This window comes from Nyctereutes procyonoides, unplaced genomic scaffold, assembly GCF_905146905.1.
Source record: "Nyctereutes procyonoides isolate TBG_1078 unplaced genomic scaffold, NYPRO_anot_genome, whole genome shotgun sequence".
NCBI classification, from domain to species: Eukaryota; Metazoa; Chordata; class Mammalia; order Carnivora; family Canidae; genus Nyctereutes; species Nyctereutes procyonoides.
Window position 1 is genome coordinate 55,427,402 of NW_026575131.1, and position 13,509 is coordinate 55,440,910.

General features: G+C 58.6%; 1 protein-coding gene and 1 pseudogene across 1 annotated transcript; one reads left to right on the forward strand and one right to left on the reverse strand.

Moving 5' to 3' along the window:
- Positions 1 to 573: 573 nt before the first annotated feature.
- Positions 574 to 1,449, forward strand: LOC129522303 (small nuclear ribonucleoprotein-associated proteins B and B'-like; annotated as a pseudogene).
- A 5,108-nt stretch (positions 1,450 to 6,557) lies between these two features.
- SHD (Src homology 2 domain containing transforming protein D) lies at positions 6,558 to 12,202 on the reverse strand. Its single transcript, XM_055344659.1, has 6 exons — positions 11,504 to 12,202; positions 10,368 to 10,473; positions 10,101 to 10,289; positions 9,109 to 9,232; positions 7,874 to 7,993; positions 6,558 to 6,853 (listed from the first exon to the last, which is right to left on the reverse strand). Exons 1-6 carry the CDS (start codon positions 11,798 to 11,800, stop codon positions 6,667 to 6,669), a joined length of 1,023 nt encoding a protein of 340 aa, XP_055200634.1. The 5' UTR covers positions 11,801 to 12,202; the 3' UTR covers positions 6,558 to 6,666.
- Positions 12,203 to 13,509: the final 1,307 nt, after the last annotated feature.

Sequence of the window (13,509 nt, forward strand, 5' to 3'; positions counted from 1 at the left end):
GGAAGCAGCCTTCCTGGAAGCTGCGTGGCAATCTCACCCTGCGGCTGGACCACATGAGCCTCAATGACAGTGGGGACTACACATGCCGGGTGGCCGTGGAGATTGCTGAGTTGGAGGTGGCTGAGGCCAATGGCATGCAGCTTCTGGTGGAGAAAGGTATGGGAGCAAAGGTATGGCTTTTGCAACTCAGATGGTCTTAAGATCTAAAATCTCAAACTCCTAGAAACATAAACTCTAAATTCTTCAAATTAGATTCTTAGAAATCCCGCAAACTCAAGAACATCAGAATCTAGAATCACAGAATCAAAGATATGCTGGAACTTATAATTCTAGACCAGGACTCAGCAAACATTCTGTAAAGGGCCACAGAGTAAATGTTTTCTGCTTCGTGGACCAGACGCTCTCTGCTGCAACTACTCCACTCCACTGCTGTAGCGAAGCCGCCCTAGGCTGGACGGGCACGGATGGGTGGGGACCGTTTCCAATAAAACTTTACTTAAGAGTGGCGGGCATCTAGGCCTCTGCTGAGGGCAATCCGGCGGGAATCAGAGCCTTCAGAACCGCCACAAAACTGCGGGCAAGAGCAGCAAGATGCTGATGCTGCAACACATCGACTATAGGATGAGGTCATCCTACAAGACGCGGACCTTCATTGGCACCTTCAAGGCTTCTGACAAGCATATGAACTTGATCCTCTGTGACTGTGATGAGTTCAGGAAGATGAAGCCAAAGAACTCAAAACAAGCAGAAAGAGAAGAGAAGCGAGTCCTCGGTCTGGTGCTGCTTCGGGGGGAGAACCTGGTCTCAATGACGGTAGAGGGACCTCCTCCCAAAGTTACTGGCATTGCCCGAGTGCCACTTGCTGGAGCTGCTGGGGGGTCCAGGGATCAGCAGGGGTGCTGGCAGACGAATTTCAGCCGGTGTTCCAATGCCCCAGGCTCCTGCAGGACTTGCAGGGCCAGTCCCAGGGGTTGGTGGGCCGTCCCAGCAGGTGATGATCCCACAGGGAAGAGGCACTGTGGCACTGTGGCTGCTGATGAAGCTGCTGCCACCACCAGCATTGCAGGGGCCCCGACCCAGTACCCACCCCGCCGTGGGGGTCCTCCTCCACTGATGGGCCAGGGGACACCGCCTCCCGGCATAATGGGCCCACCACCTGGCATGAGGCCTCCCATGGGCCCTCCGATGGGGATCCCTCCTGTTTGAGAAACTCCGATGGGCATGCCCCCCCGCCCCCCACCCCGGGATGTGGCCCCCCTCCCCCCCGGGCATGTGAGGCCTCCTTTGACCCTTGACCACAGAGTTATGGAAGTAGCTCCACAGAGACAGAGGCGTGGGCCCGATTATCGCAGACCTGTTTGTTATGCCATTGTTCTCGGGGCCTCACGGGATTGTCTGGTTTCCCTTTCAGGGCCCCCTCCCCCGGGAATGCGCCCACCAAGGCCCTAGACTCATCTTGGCCCTCCTCAGCTCCCTGTTTCCTGTCAGGCTGTACAGAGTCCTTTTACTTCCTCGTAGCCTGTGAAACTAGTTTATAATAAACTCTTAAGAATACTGTAAGTGTAAAAAAATTTTTTTATTAAAAAAAACAGGCAGTGGGCCTAATTGGATCCATAGGCAGTAGTTTGCTGAGCACTGTTCCAGAATATCGCAATCATAAAGACTGCTGAATACATGTAATTCTGGACTTTTGATGGAAAACAATCCCAGAACATTTTTTAAAAAATATGTTATTATTGGGATCCCTGGGTGGCGCAGCGGTTTGGCGCCTGCCTTTGGCCCAGGGCGCGATCCTGGAGACCCAGGATCGAGTCCCACGTCGGGCTCCCGGTGCATGGAGCCTGCTTCTCCCTCTGCCTGTGTCTCTGCCTCTCTCTCTCTCTGTGTGACTATCATAAATAAATAAAAATTTAAAAAAAATAAAAATGTGTTATTAAAGTATACATACAGGAAAAAAAGCGTATATTGTACGTGGCCAGCTTAATGGATATCTAGATCCGTCTGGGCTGCTCTAACAAGTTACTGCACCCCAGGTGGTTTATAGACAGCAGAAACTTTTTTTTCATCAGTCTGGAGGCTGTAAATCCAAGATCAGGGCAGCAGCATGGTTGTGTTCAATGTTGGTGCTGATCCTTGTCCTCACATGGAGGAAGAGGCAGGGCTGTTTCGGGCTCCCTGCAGCTCCCTGCAGCTCCCTCTGCCTGTGTCTCTATCTCTCTCTCTCTCTCTCTCTCTCTCTCTCTCTCTCTCTCTCTGTCTCTCATGAATAATAAACCAACCAATCAATCAATCAATCAATCTTAAAAAAAGAAACAACGCTCATCCCCTTCGTGGACCTTCACCCTCTGGAACTCATCACCTTCTGAGGTCCAACCTCCTCGTTCCATCACCTCCAGGGGTTAGGACTCGACACAGGGATTGTGGGGGACACACATTCAGACCACAGTACTGGATTTTCACAGCCTGAGCTCACCCCTGAACCACCACCCAGCTAAAGAAACCGTATTTCCTGCCTCCTAGGCCCCTTTCCCCCCACCCAGGCATACATGCAGGATCCCGACGACCAGATGCACAGACGCATTTTGCCCAGCTTTGTGCGCTACCTCAGGGGAGTCAGAGAGCATTCTCTCTTGTGTCTGGCTTCTCTCATTCAACACTGAATCTTCCACTCAACCAGAGGATGCGTCCATCCTGGTCACCCAGCAGCAGATCATCCTTTCTCTTTGCGGTGGACCCACTGCCACCCATCAATCCAATTTCCTGCGGATGGGCACTTGGGCAGCGTCCAGTTGTTGGGAATCTCAAATAAGGCCGCGGTGAACAATTTACAACCTGCCTTTGGTCAACATCTGTACACATTTTTGTTGCGCCTCAGGCAATTCTAAAATCTCCAGCTGCAAAATAGAATCTTGCAGTTCTAGAATCCTAGGGACGGAACATTCTAGGCTCTTAGGATTACAGCGTTCTCAGTGGGGAATATTGCTCCTACGGGGGCAGGAATTGGTTCTTGGGGACCAATGAAAATTCTACTTTCTTATGTATAAAGCATAGATGTATGGATAGTACATAAAGAGATTTACACTCTGTGGTTCTAAAGTGTCACGGGAGCACAAAGTAAGACTTTAAAAATCTCTTTAGGGGGATGATATTGAAAAAAGGTTGAGAAATACTGACACAAGGGAATAGATGATTCAAGAACGTTAGAATTGCAGTATCTGAAATATTTTAAATAGTCTTTTAGAATTTTTCAGGACAGATAACTCTAGAATTCAAGAATCCACACTGAAAGCCATGGACTCTCAAGGCTGGAAGGCATTTCCGAGATCAGCTAAGCCACCTGGCTCCATTTAGAGAGGAGAAAGCCTCTGAGGCCCACAGAAGGGCAAGATACGTCCAGCCATGCACATGAGCCATGGACGCATCCAGCTTTCTGGAAAGCCCAGCTCATACTGCCCCCCTCACTCTGCGTGACCTCCCACTTCGGGCCAAACCCTGCATCGGGTTGGGAGACTCCAGCTGGCCCAGATGGGGCTCCTGCTCTCTTGCTGGTTCCTGAGGGCCTCGGCAGAGATGCCCACTCCTCTCCAGTTGGCAGGACCCTCCCACCACCGGCCTCCATGCCAGTACATTCTGGCTTTCCTGACTGCCCCCACCTACTCGTAATGAGAGGGCCAATTACCAATTAGCAGAATCTGGGTAACAGAGGCACCAGGCTGTGCATTGTTGGCATCTGCAGGGATGCGGGCAGGCGTGCATCCAGCTCCACACAGCTGCCTCTCCCCTCCCCACCCCGCCAGCTGATCAGCAGCCTCCGGGGACCAATGCCAACTTTAAAACATGCAAGATGAAGAGGTCAGGGGCCCCGGGCCTCATCTTAGTCACACCAGGAGCCTTTGGCTGGAGTTTATATCAATTACACAGACCTGGAAACATGTCTCCACTCTGCTGTTCACTGGCTGTGTGACCTTGGGCAAGTTATCCGACCCTTCTGTGCCTGTTTCCTTAGCTATGGGTTATGTGAATTTGAAGTAATTATATCTAAATAGTTTATTACAGGGTCTAGAACATGATAAGTCCTCAGTAAACTTAAGTGATTATTTTATGTCTATTATCCTGTTTATTCGAGACAACTCAAAAGTTCAGGCCGGTATAAGCCGTTTCTTGCTTTCTCTTTCTTTTGTTTTTCTTTTTTTTCCCCCTGAAACAGAGAAGGAAAGGGGAGCTGAGGTGAGCAACACCTTCTTCAAAGTGGGGCACTGTTGCTGCCTGGTTGTGTAACCCCGGGCAAGTGACTCAGGCTGAGACTCAGTTTCCTTGTATGAAAAATGGGCCTGACAGCAGAGTTGAGCTCAAAACACAGAATCCTGGAGCTCGCGGACGGAATGATGGAGCTCATGATGTCAGTGCTGGGCCTTAGAGGATGACAGGGCTTGTGTGGGGAATGGCGGAGACTCTTAGGGGCGTGATGGGGCTCATGACAAGGATGGTGGAGCTCAGGATGAAAAAAATCCATTTGGCGATGATTTTACAACACTCGAGCAAGGCAGAAATGGGTTGCCTCACTTTTCAGAAGAGGAAACAGGCCCCGAGGGACACCTGCCCGGACTCACGCAGCATGGCAGGGGCGGAATCCTGAGGTCTCACGTGGGGTAGGGGGGCTCTGACCCTGGAGGGTGGAGGCTGGACTCGAAGGTGAGCACCCCTGAGACACAGGTTTCTTCTTTGCAGGTGGCCTGCGCTCCAACCAGACCTCCAGGGACTCAGGTGAGCCCCGCCCCCTCGGACAACCACGCCCATCGCCCCGCCCCTCGGGACGCCCCGTCCATCGCCCCGCCCCTTCAGCCCCCCCCCCGCACTCCCCTCCCCAGGACTCCTGGTGGCGCCGCCGTGGGCAGGGGGCGTGGCCGTGGCCGCGGAGCGCGGGGGGGGGGGAGGGTTCTGGGGACTCAGGTAACCGCGCAGGTGGCGGGGAGGGCGGCTCTTGGCTCCCCCCGGCGATCTTGCCCCCGCGTGGTGGAGGCGGGAACTGCAGCTACTGGACCGGGACGCCGGCCCCTTCTGGAAAGGGGGGCAGGTGGGGCTGCGGGGGGCGGGCGAGACCGGGAATAACTGGAGAGGTCCCTCCCCTACGCTCAGGTTTTGCAGAAGCCCAGGTAGGCTGGGGAGAGCCAGGCTGTCTCGTGCGATTCTCCGCTCTATTCTGGGTCGTCCGTCCCTCCCACCTGCAGGGCATCCCCTCTACGGTCACGTCTTTTACCGGCCCCGGGGGGCAGGGGCGCGGGGGGCCCAAAGACGCGCGGCCGCGGTGTGCGGAGGGGAAGGTGCTGGACATCCCCAGGGCGAACCAGGAGGGTCAGGGTCAGAGCTTCTATTCGATCTCCCAACCCCCCCGCCCACCCACCCTTCCATCCCTCCCACCCACCCGCGACCTCTCAGCCCCCCAGGAGCGCCTGGCCCAGAAGCCTTCCCCCAGCCCCAGGCCCAGGTCGGCTCACCCCATATCTGCTGTCGTCTCCCCTGAACCGCGTCCCTCTGGGCCGCAGAGGCCAAGAGGGCTCCTGGAAGTGGGGAGAAGAACAGAAATCCCTGGAAAGACCCCCTCCCACCAACGGCCACGTGAAAATGTGCCTGATTTCCAAGAGTCAGGGAGTCCAACAGCCCAGCCCAAGACCCCGGCCTCATTACCATGACCCTGGATTCCTCCCTCACCCCCAGAGCACTCCATAAAGGCTCATAAAGGAAAGCCAGATTTTGTGATTTGGGGGAGTGTTAAAGCTATCTGGGGGGCCGTCTGGGGGCTCCTGAGCCCCAGGACGGCTGAAGGGGTCCGCCGTGGCGAGGCGGCTTTGTGATGACTGGTCAGCGCCCCACTCTCATCCTTGGAGCCTCATGTCCAATTAGCAGAGAAGTGATTGCGGGCGACCCCCACGCAGCGCCTGGAAGCTGGAAGCACCACCCGTCCCTGGGTGGGTTTGGAGATGGAGGGTGACTGACGGGAGACATTGGGCCCGGGTCTCCTGCCAGACTCTCACCTTGAAGTGACACCGGCTGGGCTCAACTCCCCTCCCCCACTTCTGCTGTTTCCATGGGGACAGATGTCCTTTCCGCAGCAGCATCAGGCCGTGGCTGCCCGCCTGTCCCGGCGCGAGGGAGGGGCGGGTGGGGGCAGGGCCGGCCTGAGAGCCTCCCCCCTGGGTTTCTCCGTCTTTGTATCTGTGGGTATCAGCTGCGTCCTCCTACCTCACTGGCTCTCTCCCTGCCTACCCCTACCCCTTACTGGTGGTCCCCCACTGTGAGCAAGTCAGGCTTCACCCCATGGGGCTCATCCTCCTGGGGAACTGGGGATGCCCCCCCACCACAAGGGTCTAAGGGTCACTCCCCCTCTTCTTTCCCCAGGGCCGGGATCCCCACCTCCCAGAAAGGACACTTGAAACACACAATAACTTATTTATTTTCCAGGCCAGAGGCGTGCTTGGAGACACAATCCTGGAACCTAGAACCCAAGAGAAGGCCGAGAAGGCAGCTCTGATGAAGAGCCGGGGCCTGGAGGGGCAGCGAGTCTCTCTCCCTCCCTCCGGCCTCCTCCAGGACTGGAAAGACCTCCAGCGTTTGTGGCCAGTAAATCTGGGCCCGCGTGGTGCAGGGCAGGGGCCGAAGGTCCTGGGGTCAGGGGGTCTGCGTGACCACCGGGTACAGCAGGGCCAGATGCTCAGCGCCCTGCACGGGCAGCGGCCGGGAGCTGTAGTGGAGGACCAGTTCCGGCACGCTGGCGAAGGGGCCGCTGTGCTGCCCCAGCACGAACTGGCTCTCTCGGGTCCGTGCGAACTTCAGGTGCAGGAAGCCCTGGCTGCTCCTGGGGGACAGGCGTCACAGAGTGCCTTGATCACCCCAGACCTGCTCAGGCTCTCCGGCCCTAAAGCTCCCCTCCACACACACACTCATGGCCCCAGAAGCTGGGGCCTGGCATTCCAAATATTTCCAGAAATCGGCCTCTTGGGTGCCAAGCCATGGGCTTGGTCCACATCGGCAGGGACGCGCCTGTCGGCCCTGAAGGCAGGCTGGAGGTCCTGCAGGTTTCCTCCAAACCTTCTGAGCCCTTGCACTACGCTTCCTGGGCGCCCCACGAGTTAGCCCTCGGTCTGGGGTCCCTCTCCTTTCTTCCCTCTCTGGTGAGTGGAATGACATTGAGCCTGGGAATGATCTTGTCATCATTAATATGGATGAAACGCTTCCTGTTGCCAGGGCACTAGTCTCAACAATTCTTCGTGTGTGTGTGTGTGTGTGTGTGTGTGTGTGTGTGTGTGTGATTTAATCGTGGCAGTATTAACACAAAGTAGGTGCTATTCGTAGCCTCATTTCATAGATGGGAAAAGCAAGGCCCAGAGAGGCCGAGTAATTTAGCAAAGATAACACAGCTGCAGAGGGGCAGAGGCAGGATTTAAACTGATTCTCAAAGTCCTTTCACGAATCTCACACTCAGATGCCTTGTCGAATTGGGGGGCTTGTTATAATCAGACACACTTAGAATCTGAGGCAGAGAAGCTCGTAGAATCAGGATCTCAAACTCAAATGCTCACAGGGTCACTCGGAGATTCTGGCCCCGAGAGACACACAAATGGATATACTTCAACTTTTGGACTGGGGGGTCGGGGGGTTTGAAGGAAATACCTAGTTTCCCACCTCACCCACATCCTCGATCTAAGGTATGGCTTCCACTCCACCTTCTTGCATACCCCCAGTGACAAGGTGCTCATTCCCTATTGAAATCCTGCCTCTAGCCTCCCTGGAAGCCCCACCCACTGGCTGCTGGAGCCACCCTCTGCTCCCAGGTAGTCTGGTGAACCTCGGTCCCTTCAGGGGGCTGGGGCCTCACCTGAGGGACAGGGAGCAGTCCTGGGGACTGGTCTCGCTGAGACGCACGAGGTAGCTGCCTGCCTTGCAGAGAGACAGGAGGTTCTCGGCATCTGCCCGACTCAGTGGGCCGTGAAACCACCTAGGGGGTGGGGGCAGATGTCTCTTAAAGGGTGATCCCGGCAGATGCACCCTGGGGTGGGGTGCAGGCCCAGCCCGGTTCCAGGACTTGTGACCTCCAGGCAAACAAGTGAGAACAATCCCCCTGGGTTTCTCAGGGGGAGCCTGGTTTTCAGGCAGTTTTCCCTGCCAGGCAGCTGAGCCCAGGCCCATGTGGGGCTGTTCCCTCCGGGTTACTAGACACACCTGACCTTGACCTTCACTGGCTCCCCAGGGCTAGGTCCCCAGTGTCCTGTTTCCACTTCCCCTCGAGTGAATCCCTTGCATCTGGCTTTCTCCAGATTTGCCACATCCTACGTCCCCACCCGCCTGCACCATCCTTTACTGAATATTTCCATTGCACGTGCTCAAGGTGAGCTTCGCAGTTGCGAGCCAGGTCTCACAGACAGGGGAGCGCCAAACAGACTTCGCGGGTTTTGTATTGAAAAAAAAATTTGAACAGAACAACAACTTCTCTCCCTGTGCCTCGCTGTCCCCAACCCCCAGCAGTCAGTTGTGCCCTCAGGCCCAGCGCAGTGGGCTTTTAGGGAGTTCTTGGAGGAACTGGGAGGTTGGAAAGAAGACCCAGGCCCTCTCAGCTGGTGCAGCTCACTCCAGCCCAATGCTGGGACTCCCCCCTCAAAACCCTGTCGCCTCCTACTTCCATCCCAAGATCCCCTGGGGGTGAGGATGAGTTTTGTCTCTTTACTTTCGGGCTCGCTCATGGGCGTCATCAAGTGAACGGAGGACATCCACCCTTTTAGTCTGTTTGAGCTGGACGCTGTCTTGGGGTTTTGAGCCCTAGGTTCAGAGAGGTTAAGGGACTCGCCCAAAGCTGTACAGCCAAGAGATGCAGAGCAGAGACTGGAACCCAGAATCTGATGCCAGAGGAATGAGACACCCTTTGATTCTGCTTCGTACCTAGCTAGGTGTCCGACACACGGCAGGCTCTGGCACCCAATGAAGATGAGTTGAAGACGGGAATGAAGCGAATGAATGAGTCGTTAATTCCCCCAACACCCCCCACCCACCCCGGTCCAAGGAGTCTGCAGCTGGGATGGGATGGAGAGGGATTCCACCGTCAGCTTCCCCACTCACGGCTGTTTCTCCAGGGGCAGGGCCGGGTCCACGCGCTCTGCGGCCTGGGGGCTCCTGGACAGGGGTCTCCGGAGCTCTTTGGCAGAGCCTGGGGTCCTTTCCCACTCGGGACTGTCAAACTGCACTGGAGGGGGAGGGTCAGAGAGGGCAGTGTTAAGTCCAACCCACCTGGGAGGGCTTCCTGAAGAAGGGGTGTGGTCACTCCTCTGAGGCTGGTGTCCTGAGGGGAGGGGCCAGTCCGTGGGGGACAGAGAGGGACAGAACGGAGAGCAGGATGCTGGTTCTGCACAGTCTGGCCAAGTCCTAGAGCTGGACTCCACCCCCCAGCCCCACCCCAAGATACGGGTAGACAGAGCCAGGCACGGAGCCCTCAGGGTCCCTCCCAGACACACAACTTCTGAGGCCAAGCTGGGTTTGCACAGCTCTTCCTGGCCCACGTTATTGTATTTCTTAAAGCTGCCCGTATTGCTACCCTTTTTACAGAAGAGGAAACTGAGATCACAGACTTGTCCAGGCTTCCCCAACTCAGCACTTGACCCCAAGTCCACCTAAATGATAGCTGCTAAGAAATGCTACCCTGACCCCCGACAGCGCCTCTAGCACTGTTTACATGCCCCCTGTTCTGTAGGTGCTGTAACGACCCCCATTTGATGGGTGAGGGCACCAAGACTAAAAGATAAAGCACCTTGCCCCAGGAAGTGACACAAATCCAGGTCTACCCTGATGCCAAAGCCTATCCCTGCACTACAGGTGCTCTAGAGGAATTTCTGTCTTCAGGGGAAGATACAAGTTGTCCTAGGAAGAGAAATGTATGATGATCAGCCATTCACACTTTAGCGAGAATGCACAAAAATGACCACAGTGTCACAGCGGCAGGTGATTGGGGTCTATTTTGTAAGTTGAATCAGAGACTATGACCAGAGCAGGCAATGGAAGGACGTGGACACTCAGGGCCTGTGGAGGGAGGGTCAAGGCCTGGGGCGGAGGGGTACCTGCAAATGCCTTGGAGATGTGGTCTTTCTTCCACTCCCAGGGCTGGTCGTACTCATCCGCTGGCCGCTCGTCCTCCTGAGGCAGCCGGCTCTGGCGAGGTCTCCTCCCGGAAGGGGCCCCATCTCCTGGGTCTTGGTCCTGCTCCTCGTAGGGAGTGTCATACAGCTGCACCCCCTTGCATGGCAGGTCTGGGGGCACCAAGAACACTGGTCAGCTCCCACACCCACCAGGGGACCCCCCCCTTCCCCCCAGCCCCGCTCTCGCACCGCTCATGGCCCGCTGGGCATCATAGGGCTCCATGTAGCCGTCATCTGACGGTGGCGGATGAGGCTGAGCATCAAAGGGGTCTGAGTACTCCGTGTCGAGTTCCAACTGGAGAGAGAAGAAGGGAGTGGCAAGGCTGGGGGGCAACCAAGCCCAGCCATGGACACCCCCTCCCCAGGGATGGCGCACCTCTCTGGGTTGGCTACCCCTTCCCCTCCAAGAAGCTCATTTCCTCCGGGGCGGGGAGTCCTCTCCCCCACCCACCAGGATTTGCACACAGATGCCAGCTTCACCGGCTCCGCCTCCCTGCGGTTCTGACCCTCCCTGACATCCCACCTCTGTTAAAACAGACAATTGTAACGTCTATCAGCTGCCAGCGCTTCACATGTGTTTCCTTGTAATGCCAACACCCAGTGAGCACATTATCCCCATTTTACAGGTGGAAAAAACAAGGCACAGAGAGGGTAAGTGACTTGCTAAGGGTCACACAGCTGGTAAGTAAGAGGCAGGGCTTCATCCCAGGTGGTCTGCTTCCCGGGGTCCCTGCCTCCTCCTTCCTTCCTCTGTCCTCCTAAACACTGCCCCACACAGCCTCGTGGGACCCCCCTCAAATCCTGTCTCTGTGGAGGGTTGGGGGACGACTCCCCGATCCTCTAGGGAAAATATTGAAAAAGAAAAAAAAAAGCATGGGCATTGGAGGCAGATTTGCGTCAAGTTCTAACAAGCCAGGGCCATGTGACCTTGGGTCAGTTGCTTGTCTTCTGTGAGCCTCAGTTTCCACTTCTGTGAAATGGGAGTAGTAACAGAGGAGGGGCATCGTGGTTGAGGGTGCTCCAGGGCTCGCTAGGGGAGTGACTCAGATCTGAGCAGAGGGGACTAGGGGTTAGGAGCAGGGAGCAGGGGGACAGGAGGACAGGAGGACAGGAGGACAAAGCGGGGCAGAGAGGTAGTGGGACAGCCAGTGCTGCACCCTGGGAAGGGCCACATACCGAGCTCCCTCTAGCAGGTGGAGGACGGGGCGTCTCTGGAGGTGCCCTGGCCTGCCCCATAAAACAAGCTCCCCAAATCCAGGGAGCCCAGCCTGGCCCTCCCCGCCCAGCATCCTGGGGCCGCCCAAGCTTGGGCGGGAGCCACGCACCTCTTCCCCGGGGCTACCCAGCAAGACCTTGGCTCTGGCCATGTCCGCAGCCTCCACCTTGATGAGCCGGTGCTTGGGAGAGTCGTACTTGGCGTCTCCGGGGCCCTTGCAGTCCCCGGGGCCCGCAGGGTCCAGCTCCAGGCGGCTGTCTGAGTCCTCGTAGGGGTCCTCGAAGTCCAGATCCTTCTGCTCCCGGTAGGCCCTCAGAATGTCGCTCTCCGTGTAGTCGGGGGTGGGCGGCTGCGGAGGGGGCCTCCGGCCGCCAAAGCTCAGGTAGTCCCGTAGCCACTTGGCCATCTGTGCGCGTGTCACGCCAAAGCTGGCCACTGCCGGGGGGGCACCCACATGCCCCCTTGCCAACCCCCCTTTCTTCTCCGCAGAGTCCCCAGGGAGGAGGAGGAGGAGGTGGAGAGGAGGAGAGGGAGGAGGAAGGAACGGGAGGGGGAAGATCAGGTGTGTCCCCGGGCTGGGCTCAGAAGGCGGTGGAAAGAGGAGAAAAGAAGGAGACAGAAGAGGGAGGGAGGGGAGGAAGGGAGCCAAAGTCCGCCTTAGCCCGGCTCCGCAAGGGCGGCGCGGGGAGGGGGCGCCCCGCGGGGCCCTGAACGCCGAGCGCCGGGGGGTCGGGCCCGGGCGCGGGGCATCCAAGGAAGCGCGCGGAGTTTCCGCGGGAAGCGCGGTCCCCGCGCGCGGCTCGGCCGCCCGCCGCCTCCGGGAAGCTCCGGGATTCCCTTCTGCGGCCCGGAGGGAGGGGGGTGGCGGGGGGCGCCCCCAGCCCCGGCTCAGCCCGGACGCCTGGGGTCTCAGCGCAGCGGGCGGGCTCCCCCGGGGCGCGGGCGCCGCGCGCAAAGTTGGGCGGCGGGGACGGTGACCCCCGCGCGGCGCATCCTTTGTTGCGCTCGTCTCCCTCCGGGGGAGCCCGGGTCCCGCAGCCCCCGGCCCGGCCGCCTCGATCCGGCCCCGGCCTCCCGCACAAAGGGAAATAAAACCTCCTCCAATCCCCCTTCACGCTTTCGGAGACACTTTCCCCGCCGCGGCCGGGAGGTGGGACTTTGGGGAGGGGGCGCGCGGGCGGACGCCCCAGCCCCTGGCGGCCCCCGGCCGCGTCCCGGGCGGCGACGTCAAGGCTTCCCCGCCTCCCCCGCCGCGGCTTCCCCCGCCCCTCCGCTCCCCCTGCGCCCCCCTCGGAGGTGACTGAGACCTTCAGCCGTTCTGGGAAGGGAGGGGAGCCGCTGCCCGCCGCGGGAGGGGGTGCGGGGCGGGCGTCGCGGGCCGCGGCCGCGGCAGCTGGACCCGACCCGGAGGACCGCGGCCGCACAAGCGAGCAGGAGCGGGAGGTGGGAAGCCACGGGCTGCCCCTGCCCGGGAGGGCGGGGGGGCGCAGGGGCGGGGGCGGCGCGAGAGGGAGGCGCGGGGGCAACTGGGGAAGTGGGGGGTCTGGATGTGCCCGCGAGAGGGGGGGTGGGCTGACCAGCAGGGGGGGCGGGGGCGACCACTGTTGAGGGCTGAGACTGAACCGGTATCTGGCGGCGCAACTGCCCAGCAGATTGTTCTAGAGGTCACCGGCTCAAATTGATATTGATGCAGCTGCAGGAGGCCGGGAGGCAACGGGAAGGGGGCGTGTGTGCGTCTGGCGCCCCCTCCCCAAGAGGACTCTCCTCTGCACCCCTCCCCCCGGGGGACTAATTGCAGCCGGGCGGAGGGGGCTGGGGCAGCTGGCCGCGGCCAGGGAGATGGTATCTGTGCCTGGCGCGTGTCCTCAGCATCTGTCCCTTTGTGGCTCCTGGGGGCGGAGGCAGGGAGGGGGACAGAGATGAGAGGGGTCTCCCCGGCCGCCTGCCTGTTGGCGGCTGCAGCTGTCTGGGGGCGAGGCCGCTGGGAGGTTGGGGTAAGGGAAGCCGCGAGGTGAGCGGGCCCATTCCAGGGCAAACCGGGTTTTTCTTTCTTTCGGCCTAAGGGGGCTTGTTCAGCGCCCCTTAATATTGGAGAAGTAAGCGAGAGGGGTGGTC

What these genes read in the sequence shown, in the direction of transcription:
- SHD (XM_055344659.1), bottom strand. Translation starts at nt 11,800, where the DNA reads ATGGCCAAGTGGCTACGGGACTACCTGAGCTTTGGCGGCCGGAGGCCC. An exon ending in TGGGTAGCCCCGGGGAAGAG is followed by an intron (nt 10,474 to 11,503) that starts GTGCGTGGCTCC and finishes TTCTCTCTCCAG; the next exon opens with TTGGAACTCGACACGGAGTA. An exon ending in CATCTCCAAGGCATTTGCAG is followed by an intron (nt 9,233 to 10,100) that starts GTACCCCTCCGC and finishes CTCCCCCTCCAG; the next exon opens with TGCAGTTTGACAGTCCCGAG.